Source organism: Anarrhichthys ocellatus, unplaced genomic scaffold (assembly GCF_004355925.1).
Source record: "Anarrhichthys ocellatus isolate YVR2014 unplaced genomic scaffold, GSC_Weel_1.0 scaffold71, whole genome shotgun sequence".
Classification (NCBI taxonomy): Eukaryota; Metazoa; Chordata; class Actinopteri; order Perciformes; family Anarhichadidae; genus Anarrhichthys; species Anarrhichthys ocellatus.
In genome coordinates this window covers 1,496,857-1,519,885 of record NW_022280101.1, presented here as the reverse complement: position 1 = coordinate 1,519,885, position 23,029 = coordinate 1,496,857, and the positions used below count along the sequence as shown (strand labels likewise).

At 41.4% G+C, this 23,029-nt stretch overlaps 1 protein-coding gene across 1 annotated transcript in view; it reads right to left on the bottom strand.

Annotated features, from left to right (window-relative positions):
• The window catches only part of LOC116397664 (SH3 domain-binding protein 4), a 31,295-nt gene extending 15,787 nt beyond the window's left edge, over positions 1–15,508 (bottom strand). The window contains exons 1-2 of the mRNA XM_031873307.1: positions 15,397–15,508; positions 10–233 (exon numbers count right to left, since the gene is read on the bottom strand). Of these exons, the coding sequence (XP_031729167.1) occupies positions 10–130 (121 nt within the window). The 5' untranslated portion in view covers positions 131–233; positions 15,397–15,508. The remainder of the gene's footprint in view (positions 1–9; positions 234–15,396) is intronic.
• Positions 15,509–23,029: the final 7,521 nt, after the last annotated feature.

The window sequence follows — 23,029 nt, the reverse complement described above, 5'->3', positions numbered from 1 at the left end:
ACAGCTGACCTTTGACATCATTGAGACTGGCTTCTGAGACTTCACTGAGATCGATGAGCGTCCCCTCGGACTTGCAGCGTGGGAGAGAGGTGATGTTGGTGGTGGTGGCTCTGATTCGATGGGCGGCCATGTTCGGAGCTGTCACTGTGCCGCAACCGGTGTGTTCGGACTACTCTAATGTATTGATAAATTTGGTGCTGGCCACGTTGGATGTCAACAGCCTCCCATGATCTCTGAAAGACACAGAAAATATATCGGATTATGTAACATAAAAAAAGAAAATCTGCCTTTTAAGTTTTTCTTTGCTTAATATTTATTCAGTTTTCCGTGTGAAACATCCAGACTCTCCGTCCTCTCGTCTTTTGAAATTTGTCTTGTTGATGTTGATCATGCTCATCAGGCTCTCTTTTAATTCAGAATGTTTCTTTCAGTTTTCGGCTCATGAGCTTTCAGTACGCTAGAAATCAACATGAAATAAGCAGTAAACGCCAGTGCAAAGCGGATGTGCATAAATGTGTGTGTGATTGAAGTCTTCTAAATAACTTTGATCCTCCAGCCTCCTCTCTCGGGAGTTTGGATCTCCAAGTACAGAAACAGACCAACAGGAGAGTTAGAAAATCAATAGAAATAGAATTACAAATTATCTCGACTGGCTCACTCCTAAATGCAGACGTCTGATAAATGTTCATATATTAGATTATTTATTTATAGCGATTAAGCTCTTACTGATACTTGATTTCTACGATCATATAGCACACTGATAATGAGTGAAAATTTATATTTCAAAGTCTTCAATTAATTCCAATATTCAATCAGTTTTCATACTCAATAGGAAAAACTGTCTGCCAGATATGATAACAACATTAAATTTTTCGGCATGTCTTAAATTGCGGTTGTAGAGGCCAGGTGACCTTCAGACTACGCCAAGGGAAAGCTGGTGAACTACTGTGGCTGGCAGAATAACTGCTTATAATAACTGCTTACACTTATCAGTAAAAATGAGTTATTGAAGAAGGAAAAACAAGTTCACAGAGTTTATTTAAAGGACATATTTGTACCGCTCTCCTAACTGTCTGCGAAGCATTCCTCTTTTGTGCAGCGGTTCATACTCGGACAGAGGAGACTAAATGAACTTCAATGCTGCTACTCAACAGCACAAGCTCACGAGCCAAACGTTGAACTTGATGCAGAAAGAACGCCCAGGTTTGCTGTATTAAATGGTGTTGTGAAAATGTTTAGCTGCTCTAGATGTCCCACGGTAAGCCTGCTCTGTTCTTTGCGATTCCAGTCATCCTCCATAGAAACATCAGAATAATTTTGGTTTTCAGTTAGCACACACAGATATCTAGCACATTTCTGGAGATTGCAGAGGGAGAAATCAAACCCTGAAGAGGATTGAAGAGAAAGAACTGAAACACTCACTTCAAACCTTCATGCCAGTGGTTTTGTGTCATCCCTAACATTGTGTCTGCTCTTCCAGTCTCTTTTAAACGGCATTATACACAAATATTAAAAACCACTGTTTAACAAAGTAAACACGGTAAATGAAATAAAAAATAAAGGGCTGCAAACAGCAGATGTGGGTCAGTGGAACACGGTGGTTTGAGAGACACCAGGCTTTTTACTTCAATCCATAATTCATGACAGTGTCAGCTCGGGGACGACGGAGAGGACGATGCTGATGATAGTGTACTGCCGGCACACATCGACAGCACGAGACTAAAAACTGGAACAGTTCTGCCAAACTGTGTCAACAAGGGCCACAACTGCTCCAATCAATTCATGTTACGTTATCGTTTTATATCGCACAATATCTTGGTGTTAATATCTTGGTGTTAATATCTTGGTCAGTCTGTAAAAACCTGCGATGAAATCTGCGTCAACAACATTATATCTACAATCATCTTTCATTGGACACATACAGGAAATGTTGGAGGGGTAATCCACTGTTGTTGGATTTGTTTTGCCAGTTCATAAATGCACTAATGTTATTTATTTTGTTCATTTTGATTCGTCATATTAGGAGAAGCACAGGTGTTACAGTGCTAATCGCATTAACAGTGGCTCCATTGTATTTTAATGAGTGAGGTGACGGTGAGTCAGTGTCACCAGGACCGTAAAACTGAGGCAGATTGTTAGAATTCAATCATCATTCATTCTTTTATTTACACCTGTGTTATGTCAAAACATCTCTGGTGAAAGAGTGATTTTGTCTTGTGATATGATCTTATCATGTTTTCTTTTCACAACGTTCTATTGTTCAGATCCAGTAGTCTAATCTAGTGGTAAAAAAACATCTTTCTGGGGACGGTGATGTTGGTCTGCACATGTGAAGAGAACACAGTTACTGTGAGAGATTCAGAGTCACCAGTTCTGTGTCCAATGACACAGCTTAAAAGTCAATGATTCAACTGACTCGGGGGTTTCCCAAATGTCAATGATGCTTAAACCTCAGTTATACTCCCAAACGGATCCGTAAACGGAAAGCTGCAGACATCACGGAAGCATGGGAGTTCTGTTTATTGACCCAAATGAACAGAAGATCGCCAGCGGCCAGTCTGGAGAAGTCGGCACAACAAAATGAAATGTCAAATAAATTACATTCATGTTCACGCTCATTAAACCAGTTTGTTCCAACATCTAAAAGACAACTTTCTGTTGCAGTCACACCACAGTTAGCTAGTCCTGGTGTTTCTGCTGCTACATATGACACATTCAGAGGCTGGCTGAGATACAAACAAGCCGTCAAGCTGCTGCTCTGCTCTGTGTTCTGCTTTAAGAGTTTGTGTTCAGCAGCAAAACAAGAAGTCACCATGTAACAACTTCCCACTGACATTTAGGTCTTCAGAGGAAGTATTCTGCTGGGCTTTAAAAACCGTTAGTAGCCGATTCACTGATGCTGAATTATTATTTTGATGCATAAAGCCTGCAGGGTCAGCTACTTTGCAGTTTGTGACTCTGCATAAACCTTACAGCTGCATCACAGCCTGCTGCATCAACCATCAATGGACCTCATGCAAGAACCTTTTCGCATTCTTATCTTAACTTTTCTGAACGGTGGGCTCACAAGAGTGTGAAACATTCAGATAACGGTGACAATGACCAGCGTAAACATGATGGATGCCACCTGAACGTATGTTTGACGATGTTTGGGTGGAACCTATATGTCCTATATTGAAGTCACAGGATAATGTCAACATCATTTAGATGAAGTGCAGTTTAAATAGGGTTTTCAAACTCTATTTGGTGTTTTTGCTTCATAAATTCCTTAAACGATGAATCAATCAATGGTGATTCCACCAATTATTTCAGCACAAGTAAGCCACCACTCGCATTTTGAATGCTGGAAAGTGACTGTGTTAATGGTGGAATAATTCACTCTGACACATGCCATAATGAAGAATAACACACTCCATGGAGGCAGGTTATTCCTCAATAACCGCACAGCTTGATGTGGATTAAATATTACACTATAGATTTGCAGTCTTTTGTACTGGTTGCCTGTCAGCATTTTGTATACAAGTAACAAGACAGGCCTCTCCGTCCTCTGCATGGGCCCTTTATCTGTTCCAAGGTAGAGAACACCAAAACATCTGGTGCTACAGATTTGAGCTTTGGCTCTTTGCCGTTTGAACAACTCAGTGTTGACAGCTTTATACATAAATGTAAAACCTACCATTTAGCCTGGCTTTTGCTTGAATGTTTTATGGCTCTTAGTTGTTTTTTGTGTTTTATTCTTGGCTTTTATCTTTTGAATTGTTTTTTTTATTGTTATATTTGGACTGTCATTTATATTTCAACTGTCCTGAAAGTTTTTCAGTCACCCACAAAAGCACTTTCAACTGCACTTGCCCCCATAAAAGATACTGATAGTTGGATCCAGCAGTGTGATCTGATACCTGCGGCTTTGATCCAAATATATCAACATCACGTTCAACAATCCACGCTGGTCAGATCCTGAGGGAAATCCAGTCACTCTGTTAATTCCATCCAAATGTTAGCATGCTCTGCTTCCTCAGCGGCATGACGTCTGGATCTCATCTCTTTGAAGGGGGGGGAGGTGTGAGAGAAGAGGGGGGGGTGTGAGGTCAGGTTAGAGGTAAACACTGGGTGGTCTCTAGCAGCAGCTATCCAAACCTCACCCTGAACATACTGCACTGTTTAACTCCCACCACAGAACAATGGTGGGTGGGGGCTGTTGGCATGTAAATCTGAGAAAGAACAACAAGAGAACTCTGTCATGCAAATCACCACATGTTGCCTGGTAATAAGGCGCTCGGAGAGGCCATAATGAGGCTCAGCCAGCCTCTCTGCGAACGGCATGTCAAAAAAAACAACCTCCCTCTGGACTTCTCTTTTAACATTTCTGCAGAGTTTAACTGCTCGGCCTCTCACACAGACTTTCATTATGCGCGGTGTTAACAGCTAACGCTATTTCATGTGTCTCATCGGGGGTTTGTGTCCAGATGGAAAGTCCTTTCCTCAGAACCTCAACAACATAAAAAAACAGATCTCATTGTTTACATTGCTAATGTAAGTGCGCGAGCCTTTGAGGATGTTTGGGTGGAACCTCACATTGGGAGGCTGAAAGAGTAATTAGACGTCATTACAGGAATTCCATCTGTATTTTCTTATCTGTTATATTAGTTTATATGTAAAGAAAATCAGTCCAGGTTTAAGTAAAGTCAGATGTTTTTGAATTATTTCGTTTTTCAGCTGAGAGTAAATACAACAACTCTTTATATTTCCAGCACCATGATCAACAAATGACTAGATTAATGCTAACTCTTTAACTACTCTTTGCAATCTGACCAAAGATCCTACATCTTAACAGTTGGATAAAGAAGCAATAAAACCCTAAATTATTTACATTGAACATTTAACAGGACCGTCCAGTAAACTCGGGTGCAATCTGTTCTGCAGGCTGTGAGAAGATATGTGCTGTGTGCTGCCCTTCTCTGCAGTAGTCTAACGGTACAGATCCACTGCCGGCCCTGTTGAAGCTGGAAGGCCTCAGGCTGCCTGCTGGTTCGTCCTTCAAACTGTCCGCAGCAGGAAGAGGAGGAGGAGCTCTGTTGTGTTCGCTGCTGCCTCCGACTGATAGGACTCTCCCAACGGCAAACTAAAGCTATGAATATGAAATTACAATCACGCCTGCCCTTCTCCAACCTCTGCTCTCACCTCCTGTCTGGGCGGCGAGGTGGTCATTGTCGGCAGGCATCAGGAGTGGTGGCGCGTTGACCCCGCTGAGGCACAGTAAGCCGATTTCTACACTTCACAGCAGCGACCGTGGGAGACCAAGACCGTCTCAGCCTTTCCTTCACGGTCCCCACGGAGGAAGTGCTCTATGAAGCTGTCAACCATCCCACTCCTTTTATTCAGCAGTGCACTTCCTGTGGGGTGGCTGTCCCCATGGAACAGCCTGTTGCCAAGTGTTTTTTATTAGAGATTCATAAGGAAAACACAAAGCGTCTTTGATCAGCTGATCGGGCACAGCGAGAGATCACTTTCTTCTGAGAGGACGGATCGAACCTTTAGAAGTTATGGGTCCTCCTTATGGCCTTAGTTATTAAATGTATATTTTGGTTTGTTTGCTTTGCATATGTCGGTGAAGCTGGTAACAGATGTGAAGATCAGTAAAACCTACAAACACCAGACACCAAACAAGACTACATGTTTTGTACCAACATGCAAAAAACGTTTTTGGTGTTGGCAGTCAGAAAGTAAATACTGAGGACAACACACCGAGCTAAAGATAAACTACGGCTGCAGTTATGCAGCTAATGCTGTGTTCAAACTACGAGAAACAATCTTATTGTGAATGTAGCACGAGGAACCCCCAAAATCCTGCAGGAGCATGAACGTGCTCTTGTAGAAAACCAGAATCTGAAATCAGGTTCCTGTTTTGATGACGTTTGGATCACGGATTGTGACTTTAAACAGGAGCTGCCTTCCTGCATACTCATCATGTTGAGTTTATGCTGTTGCTTACATTAAAAGGACACTATATTTAGTGTGTATCTGTAAGGGGGAAACGACTGCGGAGGAAGAACATTAATGAGGCCCGGGCTATAAAACTGGACACCGTACAAGGTCAAAGACGCATCAACGTTCACTCTGCACCCCCCCCCCCCCCCGTATCACCCCTCGGTGCAGGCCGAGCCTCTGCTGTGAGTTTAAGGATGGCTGCTCCTGAGCAGGAAGTGGCTGAGGAGGAAATGCCTTTGTGATGAGAGGCGGCGGCCAGATCTCTGACTCTCCCTGCCTGCCCCACTTCCCTCAAAGCACCGCCTTCCACGCATTGTTCTCATCTGCTCGCTCACAGTTCAGAAGGATGCTTCAGACTCAATGACGAAAAAGATGATCAGATTTCATGTTGTATGGACACCGATAGGACATCATCTCCACACAGGAGGTGAGGAAATCTGCCTCCTCAGCATCCAAAAGAATAACGTTACATTCTGAATGTTGCTGAAGCAGTTCAGGTTGAGTACAGTGATGCCTTTTTTTACCTGCTACCTATTTTCGTAATTAAATGCACCAGAAACATTCACGTGTATTCAACCTGCAATCAAGTGAGCTTTCACTGTCGCTCTGCATGCACTTTGCAACAGGAAGGACAGATTAATATGATAATGTAACATTTTAAAGAGGAAATAACAAATTCCTGTTTTTACAAATGATGAATTCATAAACAACCAAACCAACGCTTTCTCAGTTCACACAATACACTTGTGTGTTTTGCTGCTGCAGCTTTTCTTGGTCTGGTATGACCGGTGGCTTATGGTACAGAAGTTCACTGACTTCATCACAGTGAATAGAAGAATGTAAACAAAGCCGCTGCACTGAACACTCTCAAACTCAGCAATGAAAGGAAGACCTGCCCACCGTCGCTCGTATATCACAAGGTGAATACAAGTCTGTTAAGCTGTTTGGACTATAATTAGACCATCATATAGTCTGATCACATGTGATACACCAGTTTAGAATCGACGGGTGACATCTGGCGATGAACTGTAAATCAAAAACGTACTACGCCGTACTACTACCATTGATCCCACCCAGGACGCCACAAACACTTGACAATCTGCTCATTTGTTGCTCTCACTACCAGTATTAGCTGCTCCGGTTCAACAATGATGGAAATGCAGGCTGATTTATGCAGTGTAACATGCCATAGGCCTAAGCTAATAGTGGTTTCAAAGACTGGATACCGTCTAAGTATTCAGGTGAGAAACACTATAAATAGAGCTGTTTGTTTCAAAGAAAACTTCTTTAAACAGCACTTTTCATACTGCTGTGACAACATAAACCACTGACACACCTAATATTATACAACTACTGTAGATCATGACAACAGAGGGAGAGAGAGCGGCACGAGTTAGTTTGGTAAACCACAGCTATGCTAGGTAAGTGTTATTTTCCAAAACGCATGTTATGTATTTATTTTTTAATAAAAAGGAGCAGATATAAAAAGAAAAGGTATGTAATTAAGGTGACCTGCTGCAACATTCAGAGATTAATAACTGGTTGTTTTCTGTTAAAGCATTTAAGCAACTCTCATAATCAGTTTTCTATCCACATAAGGGACAGAACTTCACTTCCTCACATTCAGAAACATGCAGAGTCGACGGGTTCCGTCTCCAGCGAGAGGGAGGAATTATCAGCAGACGAGCGCCGGCTCAACGCGCTCACAGGCCTCGAATTAGCTTGTGAATTCATCAGATAATGAGAGAAGCCCAGACGCCGCGTTCCCAGGCGGCCGCTCACTGAGAGTCTCAGACTGAGTCAACACTGCTGAGGCCTTAAGTGAACAAAGCTCCAGTATCTCCTGTCCTGGAGCCAGGCGGAGCAGCGCTGCAGAGCACACACTTGGTGCTCACTGCATTGAAACATTTGAAAACAAACGTGTGCACTACAGCATCATTCACACAGTAAGCAGCGATGGCTGCTACTAGAACAAATGTTTAAACGAGACACGGACATTTCTCTTTATGTTTATTGACGTTAAAAACAAACTTAAAGGACGGAGCATAACCAAAAGGGCCAGAGTGGCATTCGAGACAACAAAGCCAGTGAAACTGATCAGAACATGTGCTGTTTCTTTTCAGTGCAGTTACATTCTGAAGGGTCAATAAATCACCTGTGGAGACAGGTGCTCTGGAGGTTTCAGTCTCCTTTGCCACCTCTGCATGGCTGCTTTTCCACATGACATTCATTCAAACATCAGAGACATGCAAATACAAAGAACAACAGGACGAGTGCGTTGTTGTTTCCTCGCCAGCGTAAGCTGCATCTCAAACGGCGCCAACATTTTTATTCCATCATCCGTCTAATTTGCCTGCAGCTCTTCAGATGAGACGGAAATGGAAACAGCCATCAGATATGAGACCTTTAGTTTCCTCAGCGTGGTTTCTGTAGCTCACTAGTTCCTGGGACATTTTGGTTAGAAATAAGCTAATTATATTCACTTTTGAGAAGCTGGGACCTGCTCATGTTTGTCTTTTGTGTTCGACTCAGTTTATTAAGTTTCACTCAATCAACCAATCGATTAGTTGACCTATCGGCGCTGTAGTTTCTGTGCACAGAGGTTGGCGTACAGAATAGGCTATGAAATACTAACTGACTTCTTAATGGTGTAGCATTCCAACAAACCAAAGAACTAACCCTGTGTGATCTCCCAGCTTCGGTGAGTGGATGTATCATATCGCAGCTGAGCTCGTTTTTTAAATTATTATTTCAGTCTTTTCTGACAGTCGGAGCTGTCAGGAGTCTGCAGCCAGAACTCCTGATGGCCTGAAGTCTATACAGCCTGAGGTGCGACTGTTTGATCTGAGGTAAACCCACAGACACAGAGTTTTAAAAATGCTGTATTCTTCTATTATTCATAAGATGCGCTGTGTTCGTTGACTTACAGACTCTCAGAGCACTGTGCTGCTGACTGGGGGCAGTACACTGCATGTTACAACATTTGGGCTGCAATCACTTTTGGCTCCGTCAGTCAGAGGAAACATTTGCTTCGATACACATTGACAGATAGATATTCTGCAGTTTTGTTTTCTTCTTCGGGACCACAAATGCCTCGTGTGATTCTGTCAGTGCGGCAGTGGCTGCAGCCATCGTTCATTCCACTGCTTGATAACATAAACACACCAAGGTGGAATGGCTGCAGGGATTAAGTGAGCAGGAATGTGAAGAATGCCGAGCTCCAAATGAAATCGTGCATTATTCAAGGGAGGGAGGAGCGAACAAGGAAAACATATCGTTCTTTTGACTGCAGAGTGGAGGTTAGAGATCATGTTCAACGGTCACTCTGGGTTTTTATCAGACAAGTCATTGGGCTGCTTTCGTTGTTGTCAGTCTTGTCACGAACAATGGCATTACACCCCTATCCACCCCATCACACATCCCAGACACACACACTTCACTCTCTCTGCTTTCTTTAACGAGACTGGTCACTAGTCATGCAGCAGTCACACAACAGAACTGATGGACAAGTGGAGCTTTGCTTAGCCTGCTCTTTATTTTGCTCTAAGAGCGACACAGCTGGACACACACACACATGCGTCCTGTCTTAAGAGCTCTGTTAGTTAAACTGACATATAGATCGTATGTTAACCTATAGACCGGCATGTGTGACAGGTCGAAAATGTTCTTAACCGTTGACATCCCTAATGGCGGCAACAGTGCCAACGGTGGATTTAGCTGCATTTTTTATAGCCAAATCAATGATTCGGCACGGCGGGTATTGCCTTATTGTCAGCCAGTAAGTACGTGAGTCGAGAACTGTCGGAGTGGTGTTTGAGGTAATTAAGAAATAGAGTATCAATTACATAGTTTGCCTGCCAAAGAGCGCTTACAAGTTCATATTAGCAAACTAAATTAGCATTATTCTCACACTACAGCTGAGGCTGACAGGAGTTCAGCTTTAGAGAGATCCTGTCATGAACTGAAGTTTGAACTAGAAAATTCCTAAAGAAATTTTGACAGTGTGGCTTCTACTGCCCGAAGAAATCGCAATATATACACACGCCAATGTTACCGGTAGTGTCATTCAGGTTCAATTGAGATAGCGCTACTCTCTTTTCTGCATTTTAGATTAACACTCTTGGATTGAATCTTGTATTTGTGGGGCTTTTATTTTGAAAGGGTGGGACTGGGTGGGTGAGAGAGGGGGAGAGGAGACAGAATCATAATGTTTGACACTAAAATGAGAGGCGTCATCACAAGCATTCCAGTTAGAATTCATTCTCTCCGAAAAATAGATTGCACAATATTCCCGATCAGGCCGCACGTTTTGATGTATTTTTCACGCCGCTGTTGGCAATGCTGTGTGAGGAGAGGCGTGCCAAACTTTTGGATAAACCTGATTATTATTATTATTAGTAGTATGATTAAACCCGATGGATAACATACAGTGTGCTTTGGCACAGGCAGTTTTACTGCCTTGTGCCACAAAGCCACACTGAACTAAAGTGAAAATGATGACCTGCTGGTGGTGCTTAATGAAATGTCTGGAGATCACCAAAGTCAGTAGTGTTCATCCTCGTGGGAAAAAAAAAGGAGTGGCAATCCCTCAAATACTTCTTGCGATGTTTCAGTTGCTCGCTGCTGTTTTGACCTGTTAAGACCGGTTCCCTTTCCTCCGTGCACCTGGCAAATATGTTGTGCCAGAAACCTCAAACTCCTACCAAAACCCACAGTCTGACTGACATTACAGCTAGGGTGCCAATGATGTTGCCGTAAACAAACGCAGCGAGAGTAACATTCACATCGTCATCACTGCTTCTCATAATGGAGCAATCAGTTCAACAACAGATGCACAACAAACTGATAAAAGGTGCGCTTCGTCTCTGATAACATGGTGGAGACGACTCGGAGGCAGCAGTGAACTCACTCTGGGCTCCAGCTGATGCCGGCCACGAAGGAAGGGGGCGGTGGGGGTTTTCAAGGAAAGACCGAACGGCAGGATGACTCATGTTTGGTATAATGGCTGGCTTCAGTCTCTGACGAGTAAAGCTGACAAGGGGCGGGATGATGCCAACTACAGCCGTGCCCTCCCCGTCATAACAACTCTCAACTCTGTCGTAATCAGCTGGAACTGAGCTTCAGCGACACCAGAAGAAGCACGTTCGTACCCTGGAGGGGAGGAGGTGGGGCGCTTATCTGGAATCACATGCATTCATTCAAACAATGAAGTTCATTCAAGTCCAACTGTAACCCAACATCGGGTCCTCAACGATGCAGGGATGAAGTAGGTTTTGTTCAGAGAGTGGTACAAACCTCTAGGAACCATTTTCCACAAACAGATTGATCAGCTGAAGTCACTCACTGAGTCACTGCGCACAGACCTGCAGTTACAGTTGCAACATTAACACCATTCATGCTCAAGATAATCAAGTCGTCATTATTGCAATCAACCATGATGCTGCTGTCGGTGTATTTAGAGAGAGGTTATTAGAAATGTCTGGGAAATGTTGCAATCTGGACTGAGAACGAGAACAATCTCCCAAGGGAAAACTAAATATGATCTCAGAGTATTATGCAGTGAAGCAACAAATATTGTTGAAATTATGAACAAGATAAGATCTTTACAATAACTCATTGTTAATCGAGTGAGTTGCTGTTTTCATATGTTTGTTGCTAATGATGTTTGGGCATTGGAATACTGACAGCCTTAATAGACTTTAAGGACAGTCTTTAGTATTCGAGCGTGTTAATCACCAATAAATGCATCTACTAACATGTAACCCTGATATATCTTCTTCCTCTGTGCTTAGGAGCTCAATTGTTGTCCAAAAACTACTAAAAACACATCACTGAGCCACACTGTCACACTGGTGGACATGTTGCTTCATAACCATGAACACACACACACACACACACACACACACACACACACACACACACTGTTTACTTTTACTCAATCTCTCATACACCGTCCTGCTGCATCAGATACTCGCATAATTAATACACATCCAATGTGTATTCATCCGCTGCTGAAAATATCCTCCTGTTTTTTCTGTATATAAAAATAAATTTTGGAAAAGCCTTTTTGAAAACAAAACTATAAATTTGTGTTCTTTAAAGATACATCTTCAGAAGGGACCAATGGGCTTGGAGCTGAGAGCCAAAGGCAGGAAGTCAGACAGTATCCAGAGACGGATTAACGCATTGTTGGGTGATACATCTTTTAGCAAGAAAAATATAGAATAACACCAGCCTTAGCCTTTCAGTTGAACCTATTTCTTAAAGGTATAGTTCAACTTCTTGTCAAATATGCGTATTTGCTTTTCTTGCTGAGAGTTAGATGAGAAGATTAATAGCGCTCTCATGTCTGCTCTTTAAATATGAAGCTGGAGCCCGGACGCATAAGCTTAAAGCCAGGGGCTTAAACTCTACGCAGTCTTCATGACAACTGAGCAAATTCTTGTGTAAGACTGTAGTGGCCATTTGTCCGAAAAATCTAAATCAAACTTAAATCAAAGGGCCGCTGACGCACCATGGGTATGTGGTTTACGCAGGCAAAAGAGTTCATTGTCCGCGTAACATTTCTGTGTTTCTTATGATTTACTTTGCAAATAAGCAAGCAAACGAAAGAACAAAGAAATCCTGCCTATAGCTCCCACGAGATGTGGCTGAAAGCTCTGGAGTAAAATAAGAAGAGCTAGCCCGTGGATGCTGTAGCACTCATCTAATGTATAGCACAGGTCATACGACTGCAACATAATAGCAGACAGCAGCTTTTAATCAATCTAGGCCATCACAAAGCCCATGTAGTCTCTGGTGCCGTTCATTATTTCAAGCTACATTATTTATTTTATTTATGAAACCAGAGAGCCCTGCATATGTAATCACCGCTCATGTAATTGTTTTTTAATGAAAATATAAATGAATCATTACATATAACAACAATGAAACCGCCTACATTGAGGTTTATCTCTGTTTTCTTATTCCATCCACCGTTCCTCATTTCTGCATTCCTCAACAGCCAGTGTTTGTGTTGAGAGGAAAATTGGCTTCTTGCATGTGAACATGTAGACTGAGTGAGTCACGTTCACACAGCCCTCTGGAAATGTGCACATATTTCACTGTCTGCTGGTGGAGCAGTGTGAGACACTGCATGTATCATTCAAAAGGAAAATGATATCACGAGTCAATAACGGTCTGTGGTTATGAGTTAAATCAGACCTACGAGTGACGACTGTCGCTTATCATTGCCTTGTTTACTTGTTTTTTGTGCCACTGAAGAAAATATATCAAATCCGCTTTTTGATTTTTAGTGTTGTCCATCATTCCAAAGTACAAGCTGCTAAATGAAAAGTGGATCACCAAAGTTATAAGAGTTCTTCCATCGGAGGATATGTCTGAATGTCACGGCAATCGATTAAATAGTTATTCCAGTCTGGTGGACTGACCGACATTACCATTCCAAGATCACAGCTCTTAGCGTGGCTACAAATATGACTTGAGTATTGGGTAGAAGGCAGCAGGACTCCAACAGGATGTTAAACTCCAAGTTCAGCCATATTGCTGCTTTACTGTATTTCGAGGTGAAACCAAAACCGTGCTCACTGCTCACCTGAAATGTGCGTAATAAACCCTCAATGCACAGGAAACGGTGTGCACAAAAATGAAGTTGAGGCAGGAAGTCTGCGTTTACAAAAGACAGTGCAGATAAGAATATATATTTACTTTTGCCTTTGTTTTCTCTTACAAATAATTTAGTTTGAATGACTGGATTGGATCCTGTTTACAACCGTATTGTCTGCAAATTTGTGTTGAAGGATCCCCAGATCTCAGCAAAACATCATCTTAATGAACAGAAACGATGGTCAAAACGATGATACGAGTCAGGATGAGTAAAAACTGTTTTCTTTTAGAGTGAACTTAAAAGAAAGGAGAAAGCCCAGCATGTCGCTGTGAGATATTGACTAAAGCATTTAATGTGGTGTGTGTGTGTGGAGAGCAGCAGGTCGGCTTAGAGAAGAAGAAGAAAGAAATCCGGAGACTCGACCTCAGCATGGTAACAGTTCTTCTGTCCACTACTGCCAGGAAACACACGGTGAAGGATAAGAAAAGATGAAGAATAAATATTCTCATTAATCTCACAATCATGACTTTGTAAATCTAAATTATGATTTAGAAGTCATGTTATTTCAAGGTGATGCTTCATGGTACCAGTTAAAGGAAAGAGTTTGGAAGACGCACACAATATATTTTTTACTCTGTTGATATATGAGAACCTAAAAATCCGGTATTGGTTGGGCGATATAAACCAAAAATATGAGAACCATTTTATCAGGGCTGCAGCAAATTATTGTTGTCGTTATCCAATAATTTACAGATTATTTCCCCGGTTAAATACGTCCAGAAAATGTAAAATAAAAATAATTTAAAAAACTGAAAAATGCCTAAAGTTCCCCAGAGTCAGACAGAGGTCTCCAAATGCCCCAAACCCAAAGATATTCATATAATAGAAGAGTAACAATAACATATATTCACATTGGGGAAGCTGGAATTTGAGATAGTCGTTTTTGCATAACAAAAACTATTATGTTGCCAACACATCTTTCTGTTTAAACCACGAACCAATTACAATATAATGTCGTCTGTCTCTTATTTCCATTACGCCGTCCTCACCTTCCTCTATGTGTTAATTTGTTGGCTGCTGGCTCCCTCGGGTTCAGACTGAAAACACGAGCCAGTACTGTTTTAAGACGATAAAGATGACGATGTCAAATCCTCTCTTGAAATCAGTTGTGTTAGCCGTTTAATGCCATGGCAACCAGTGTCACCCCACAGTCACAGACGGACAGACGGACAGACCACCGTGTTCATCATCACGTTATAACAAAGCTATTCAGCTGGATATCTGACATTTGGCGCAGCTTTTACGCGGCTTTGGGTTTCTTTTCGGGCTGTTTTTTTTTAAACTTGAAACAATGTTTCTTTAATGTAGCAAAGAGCCGCTGCAACAGTCGTCAGTCTGTTGTCGTAGAGCAGGTACGATACAGTTACACCCACAGAAAGGCTTTCTGGGACTTAAAACGGTTCCAAAAAAACAGAGAGACGGGGAAAAAAAGAAGACACGGGGAAGTCTGGAAACATTCAGGACTTGAAAAAGACTGTCGGAAATCACAACCAGACCAGTTTGCTGTCGCTTAAGCGTCGTTTTCGCAACTAAATAGCACAAACATATGTCCCACTTTAGCTGGAGCTCGCGTAGTGAAAAGTTGCAGCTCCTTCTTCGGCTTTAAGATGACAAACAGTCGCTCCCAGGTGGAGCGGCTGAAACATTTTCTCTCTCACCGAGAGCACTTTTCATGTGTGTGCAAGGGGGGGGACAAAAACAGACAAAGAGGAAGATGAGGACGAGGAGAAATTGCAGCTTACCTGGCGGAGAGGAAGCCTCGTTTTGCCCCATTGGAGAAAGCGATAACGGACCGAGCAGGCGCAGTTTCCGTCGAGCTCTCCCGGAGCTGCTGGACGTGTGTGTGTGTGTGTGTGTGTGTGTGCGGATCCACCGTGTTCTCCTGGAGGGAAGAGCTCCGGCTGATGTCACCGGGACAGGGAGGGGCCTCACCGGGGCCACATTTCCATAAGGACATGATGTCACTTCACTGGTTCAAAAGACTCCACTCCACGCATACAGACAATAACATTTATTTTATTTTCAGTGAAAGGATTTACTACATGTTTAAAGTACTTTTACTTTGAGTATTACCATATTATGTTAGGCTACTTCATGCTTTTACTCCACATTTGACAGATTACTAGTTACAATTCAGATTGAGATTAGACATGTAAAACCATATGATACATTTATAAATACATTGAACGTTTGGAACAATAGTTAAACAATGATTTGTTCGCCTGTTGCTAAAAAAAAACACAACGTTTGAATTGAACTTCTCCGATGTCTCTTGAGTTGTTATTAGTTCCCCCAAAGAGACATTCCCCCTCTAAACGTCTCACATGGTTTCATTTAAACATTAGATCAAGCTGCTAACAGGTATTGTCTAATATTTGACATATTAAAGTGAATACAGATGTGTATCACAACTTAGCTTCGTCTTCTCTCTCCTATTGATTATCTCACGACCCCTCGGGTTCATCTGGTGACCCTTTGGAGGGGCCCGACCCCTAGGTTGGGACCCACTGGACCAAACTGACTAAAGTATGCTTGTTAAAACTCGCTCCACCTTGAGCAGCTGCAACAGTAAAATGCCTGCTGCTGAAGGAGTACTTTCACTTACAGTGCGTTTACTGAAACTTCTTCGGTACTTCTACTGATAATTTGAATTGAGGACTTTACTTGTGATAGAGTATTTTTTAATTAATGTATTGGTACTTTTACTCAGGTAAAGAATCCTAAAACTTCTTCCATCAATAGGTCAACAATATGTAACCACTAACATGATTATAACAATTATAATATCACAGGTAGAAAATAATATAGTACTCAAGTCCACTATGAGGTACTTTATTTGAGTACTTCCATCTCAAGATATTTATTATTTTTTTTAAATATTTACATATCAAACAAACATAATTACAAATACTTGTCATTTTGCAGTTTATTATTTTACGCACTATAATAAAACTGACATGCTGATATGAAAGACATCAGCTATGAATCGCAAACAACACATCTTCACTCGGGAATATATTTGTTCGATAAAAACACAGCAGCTCTTTAACGTTTTAAGCAAAATCTATTTTTACAATATTTGAACAACCACCTGTGTAGCCCATTCTTCTAGAGGAGGGAGGGGTCATGGAAATGTCTCCATCTATGATTGTTATTAGGAACACAATGGGCATGAGCAGACCTCTCATGTTAACCACTGAATGGGAAATATTGTGAAATTAATTTTCACAGAATTTAAAGGAAGTCTGGCAGTAAAAATAAGTTGATATGAGTGGAGACGTGTGAATGACTGAGGTTCAGTAAAGTGTCTGACAGAATAATTTATGATCTGCAGTGAAAAGTTCAGAGACGGAGGATTACACTTTGATTTAAACTCCAGAGACGCAGTTAAGTTACTTCATCCCTCCACGATGGCAGACATATTTCTAATAGTCCGTTATAATCTGTTGGACTAGATCAAACCTTTTTGTCTCTTTTGCTGAATTATTTTATACTGTCTATAAATGAGTTGTAGCATGTCACATTAACTTACATTTAACTTGCAAATAATTATTGATGAATAAAAGAATAATAACTGCTGTTTGTCCAAAGTACAGACACGATTTACTTTGAGCTAGCTCCGCCAAGGAGGTTACGTTTACGATTTGTCGGTTCCGCTGGATTACGGAAAAACTACTGCCCCCGATTTTCATGACACTTGGTTGAAGGGTGTAGGGAAATCCATTACATTTTGGAGCTACTCCAAATCACGGGGTGGATAAACGCTTTATTTTCACTAATGGAAACAACCTTGGCGGAGATGTGCGCTCTCCGAGTACCCTTCTAGTTACTGTTGTGATTATTTTAAACAAGAGCTGAACAAATAGCCCCATGAGCAGCTCCTCAAGGCTATAACGTTCATTACATCCCACAATACAAGCATGTTACAGCACTACAACACACAGAACACGTCTTTCCTTTGGATTAAGGGATTTTATCTGATGCTACCTATCTGATGCTTCACAGCAACTCGAAAAACCAGTGCCCTGCACCATGAGGTCGTTCAAATCAAAAGGGTTCACTCTATGCCAGAGCAAGAATATGCACAATAGATTTAATGACACACCGGCCTGTTAGATTACGAGATAACTTGTATGATCTCTGACATTTTGTCCTATGGGGAAGCTCCTGGACGGTGAAAAATGGAAGCGGTTTATCCTCTGGGGAGCAAGAATATTCACAATAGATTTCATGATAATCTGGCCAGTGCTCTTATACAGTACAAAAGGAACATTTTCTTATTGTGGCACTGGATTAAAAATCAGAGCGGCACCAAAATTATTAGGATTCATCATTTTGCAGGTACTTCATGGGCCAAAGTGTTGAACCAACATCACCATCCAACAAGACTAAGGGAACGTTTACATGTTGCATCTGAAGACCCCGCTGAAGACGCCAGCCATGCTGTTTTCATCCTTCAAGGGGCATGGGAGGTTGCGTACCTGTCGCGCCTGCCGCGAGCAAGCGAAACATAAAAGAGCTTAATGCTAACATCAGCATGCTAATGTGACTGAGCTCACTGCAGACACCACTGAAACTGGTTGGTTAAGCAAGCCTTGACTCTGCTTTGTGTTGCGTTGGGTGAGTAAACGATGGATGGGTGGCCTGCATCTATTTCTGTGCTGCCATTGATTGTCTGGTTGGGAACAAAATATCCATCCAAAAAGAGGTTGGGATACTTCAGTCTGGACCAAAGTGATACCCATCCTGTGAGCCACACCACTAGCATGGCTAAAAACAAAAGAAAAAATATTTGAATCTGAATGATTGATTTGCTTGTGAATCGTCATTATTAAGCCTTTCAATCGGTGTGATGAATGAGACGGTGGCGATGTAGGAATTGATCGACTTTGAGGCTCCTGTCGACAATAAATCTGAGTCTGGGCTCATATCTGACACACAAACAGGCTGCCGCATCACATCCATGCAACTAGATTAAATTGCACTCAAACCACAGAGCAGACAGCTAACATAATCTAAATTACAATCACTCAGAACACCTAACAAATGGTTTTATGTTCCAAAGTCTTAAAGCTTGCATCTCCACAGGTGTACCAACAGTGAGCAGCCTGAATAGAAATCTCTTCATTTACATTCAGTGGAAGCCGTCGACATGATAAAATGCTTTGGCTTTTCTATATGAAAGAAAATACGTGCGGTGTAATATTAAGGCTTGCAGGCAGATTGAAGACAGATTGCAAACCCGTCAAATTCATGTGGTTTCAAAATACGTGTTTGCACGTCGAACAAATGAAGCCACTATGGCAGAATATTCAAGCACGTATTGATCCTGTGAAACTCCGTCTTTAGGCAAATAGCTTCTGGGTGGACTGTGACTGTCAGTGTGAACAATGACTTCACAGACAAAAACATACAGAGGCAAGACTGGAATTGCTGTCTTATCTCCAGTTTAACCAAACATTAATTTGTTGTTTGCCTGTTGCTTGCAGGGATTTTTAATTTGTTTCTCCTTTCCACAAAGACCCGCCCTACTCTGCCTCTGATCGGCTTCCCCAATCAACACCAATGAAATAGCTCAGTAATGAACTGTGTCACAATCCAAATCTTTCCAGAACTTTGTACGATTGTGTGTAAGTATACGGAAACACAATCTGCTCACCGAAACTGTGTTGGGCTGTGGCTACACTTGTTACCAGGATGATCCCAGTGTTATCTTTAAAAAGAAAATGAGCTGGATGGAAAATGTGCAGAGTCAGTGAGAACATTCTGTAATCCACAGCGTGTCTCAGACGGTAGAAACACACTATATGCACCACGAGCAAATGAACCAGCGTTTAACCCCGGTTAAGCATAATAAGGCACGACTCAGCTCCCGGTCTGCAGGAGATGTCGGTTCCAGCTGTTCCTCTGAAAGAAATGCTGGAAGTAGCCAAACAAAGGAGGGAACTCAACATCTGAGCAGCTATTGACACTTTGTTTTCCTCAACTTCCCACTGTAGTTTCATTAAATCATTCTACTTTTTCTCAGGAGAAGTTTACATATGTTCACCTTTTCCAAAGGTGTCACCAGTACAGAGTGTTAAAAGTGTTTCTTCACATCATAAACTATTGTAATTTATATTTACTGTGAGTTTTGTGTATAGCCAGGAATTAATGTTTGTGTTTGATGGATGGGTGTGGAAGTGTTTGCCTATAAACCTGACATCCCACATTCACATTCTGTCTCATTATAATAGTCTGTGTTGACAGTTTATAATGTAACTATGACTACCGTCTTCCACTAAAATTACTCAAATGGGCACAGCTGCGCTGAACATTATCACCAGCGTGTCAGCTGCTTTTAGCTCTTTAACTCTTTCCTTAGTTCCAGGCAGCTGTTCCACTCATTTATGTATGAAAATGTATTAGCAGACACTTAAAAACTAGCTTGACTTGTTTAATTCATTTTTCAAGTCTGCATTCTTTTTGGTCATGTTATTATTAATAACACAGAGCAGGTCAAGTGCAGATTGATTTGAAAAAGATTGTACACGCTCAGTCGCACTAGCAGCTCTGTGAGGCTGCTTTGAGCTAAATGCTAACATCAGCATGCTAACATGGTCACAATGACAATGCTAACATGCTGATGCAAAGTAGTTGTAATGTTTGCTATGTTTATTATTTTAGCTTGGTGTAAACCAAAGGATTGGGCAAATAAAAATTCATAAGAAACCACAAATAACAACCTGTTGACACTTCAGGAAAGGCTAGGGGATCACGAACTTAATTAGGGTTCATCCTCTGGGATCATGAATAAAAATGTCATGGCTGTCCATCCACTAGTTGAGATAGCTCAGTCTGGACTAAATAAGAACCAAATGGCTGATAGAAAGTGCTTTGCTATCAAATATGATATCATATGAACATGATTTGTAGAAGACATGTCTGGTATCTGGGTGCGACACAATGATTTTCCCCGTCACACAGCTGTGTGAAATACAGTCACTTTAACAATTCCATCACAAAAACATACATGGAAGTATTGTGGGGCAGAGCCCTGCAGGGACATGAAGGAGGAAAAGGACCTACTTCAACACTCTGTGAAAACCTTTGTTTTGTCTCAGGAATATTTCTGTGTTATCATCCATTTTGCTTGAGTTCCCCCTGAAGCAACAACACTTCCAACCCAAATCCTTCAGAATAAAAAGCATCATCTCCACAAATGTTGACAATACACGAAGGAAAATCCAGAAAAAACAAAAGCACATATTTGACAAATACTCTTAAAAATCAATACTTTATCCTTGCACTATCATTTAATCTGTAGAGCTCTGTGGCTTTCAAACGTTGTCAATATCAGTCAAGTTAATGATTTGGCTTTAGGGTCAGCTGTCAGAACAGTTCTCAGGGTTAAAGAATGTGAATTTGAAGTTCAACATAGCGAAGGACACTCAAGAATCAATCTGCCGAAGCACCAAAATCAGAAAACAATCCCACGTCTTTGAACAGATAATGATAACTGAGAAAGTCCCGATGAGTAGGAATGACTCTTTTTACTCCATCTGCAGAGTGCAAGTAAATATTCTGCTGGATCAAAGTGAGGATTGCGCTGTGGAAAAACTTCGACAGTAACCCTGCGGTTGGGACACTGTGTAAGAAGTTTAATTGACACAGGACTCCACTGGAGAACGTCTCTGCATGAGAGGAAATCTGCTGAAAACAACTTTAAATATTTAACAAGCAATCCCTGAGCAATCAGTCGCGTTGCTGTTGGAAAGAGGAAATGTAAACACACTTTGAGCATCCTGGTCGTTCACAGCTTGCTAAACAGCAGGCAAACAAATATGTATCATGGAGGTTTGGTTTCAAATCAAACTAAAACACTAATATATTGAATTAAGCTCATTAAAGGATCGATCACAACATCAACACAGACAACTTTATGACTTATCAAACCAGACTGGAGTCCTAAAAATTACATTCCCATTTTAAAAATGCGAAATTTATTTTCCCAGATTACATTATATTGATGAATAATAAATATGCTTCTATTCAAAGTCCACGGAAGGTGGTGTATAAGGAGGAGGTCGAGGTGGATGAATGGGTCAAACAAGCACTTTCACCCAGGAGACCACTGTGTGTGTCTCATGTGAAACCAAAAGTCCGCATTCACTTATTTTAAGTCTTTAACTTAAACAACGTAACAAACATGCTGATTTAATCCAAGCAAGTCATTTTGTTGCCTGAACATAATAACCAAGTGGTTTTGTTTTGTTTCTGCATCCGTAATCCAGGAGAAAGAACATTTCCCTCGAAACGTAACTGAGAATGAAGTTCAGTTGTATCGAAATGTAATTTTGTAGTAAACAGGGTTGTTCAATCACAGGTGTGAATAATAGCATAGCATAGCATAGTTATACTGCCATCAGTGTTGTTCGTAGCCTCTGTGAAAAGTCAAAATGTCTGCTGCAGGAAATGTTTGCAATAAAACCGAAATTATTTGACTAGATGAGAATCTCGTGATTTGAACAGGGCACCAACGGATCATAATCTAACACTAACACGGTCTGTGTTGACTGACAACCGATTGGTCAAAGCACAAAAAAACTAAAGGAAATAGCCAACAACGTAATGTAAGACTGAATAATTAAGTGAAACGAAATGACAATACAGCCTCATTGTTAGGCTAATGGTTTGATTTTCTCCAAAAAACAATGAGACATTAAAAATAATGGTCTGTCTCACAAATTGCAAATGGTGGTTTCCTTTTCCTGGTTGTCACTTACTAATAAATTGGATGTTTTTAAAACACAATGCGACAAAAGTTGAGCTGGACACGGCCAATCATCTAACTCGCTCCCAACTGTCACATGGCATGACATTTTGATTTAGCAGATTAATAATAACTTGTGAGCCTACAGGTACAAAACATGTGGCTTGCACCTGAGTGAGATGTAAATATTATTGGTGATATCACTAACACCGAGTCAAAAACGTCTGCTGTGAGAACGGTCTCAGTGGTAGCAATTTAAAAAGACGGATTTGTTCGAGTCTGGAGGGTTTCCTTCAGTCATGACAGACCTCGAGTCACGCTCCAGATTTGCTGTTTCTGTGCGCTCTGGTGAACCATGTTGTACAAAATGATGAGATGAGAGTTTCCACCACGTCGGATTGTCTCTCAAAGGTCAGCGTGCACAAGATGTCGTCTCCGTTGTCAGAGTTCATCAGGCGTAAAATTACAACCTCGCATTATTATGATAATTATGATTACATGGTTTGTAAAGGTCCAGCTGTGTTGTTGTCTCAGTCCAGCTCTTTTGAAGTGATTTTGGCATTAGCTCAATGTTCTGTTGCTTTAAAGATTCCTGTGGGTTTAAAAAAAATAAATACTGTAAC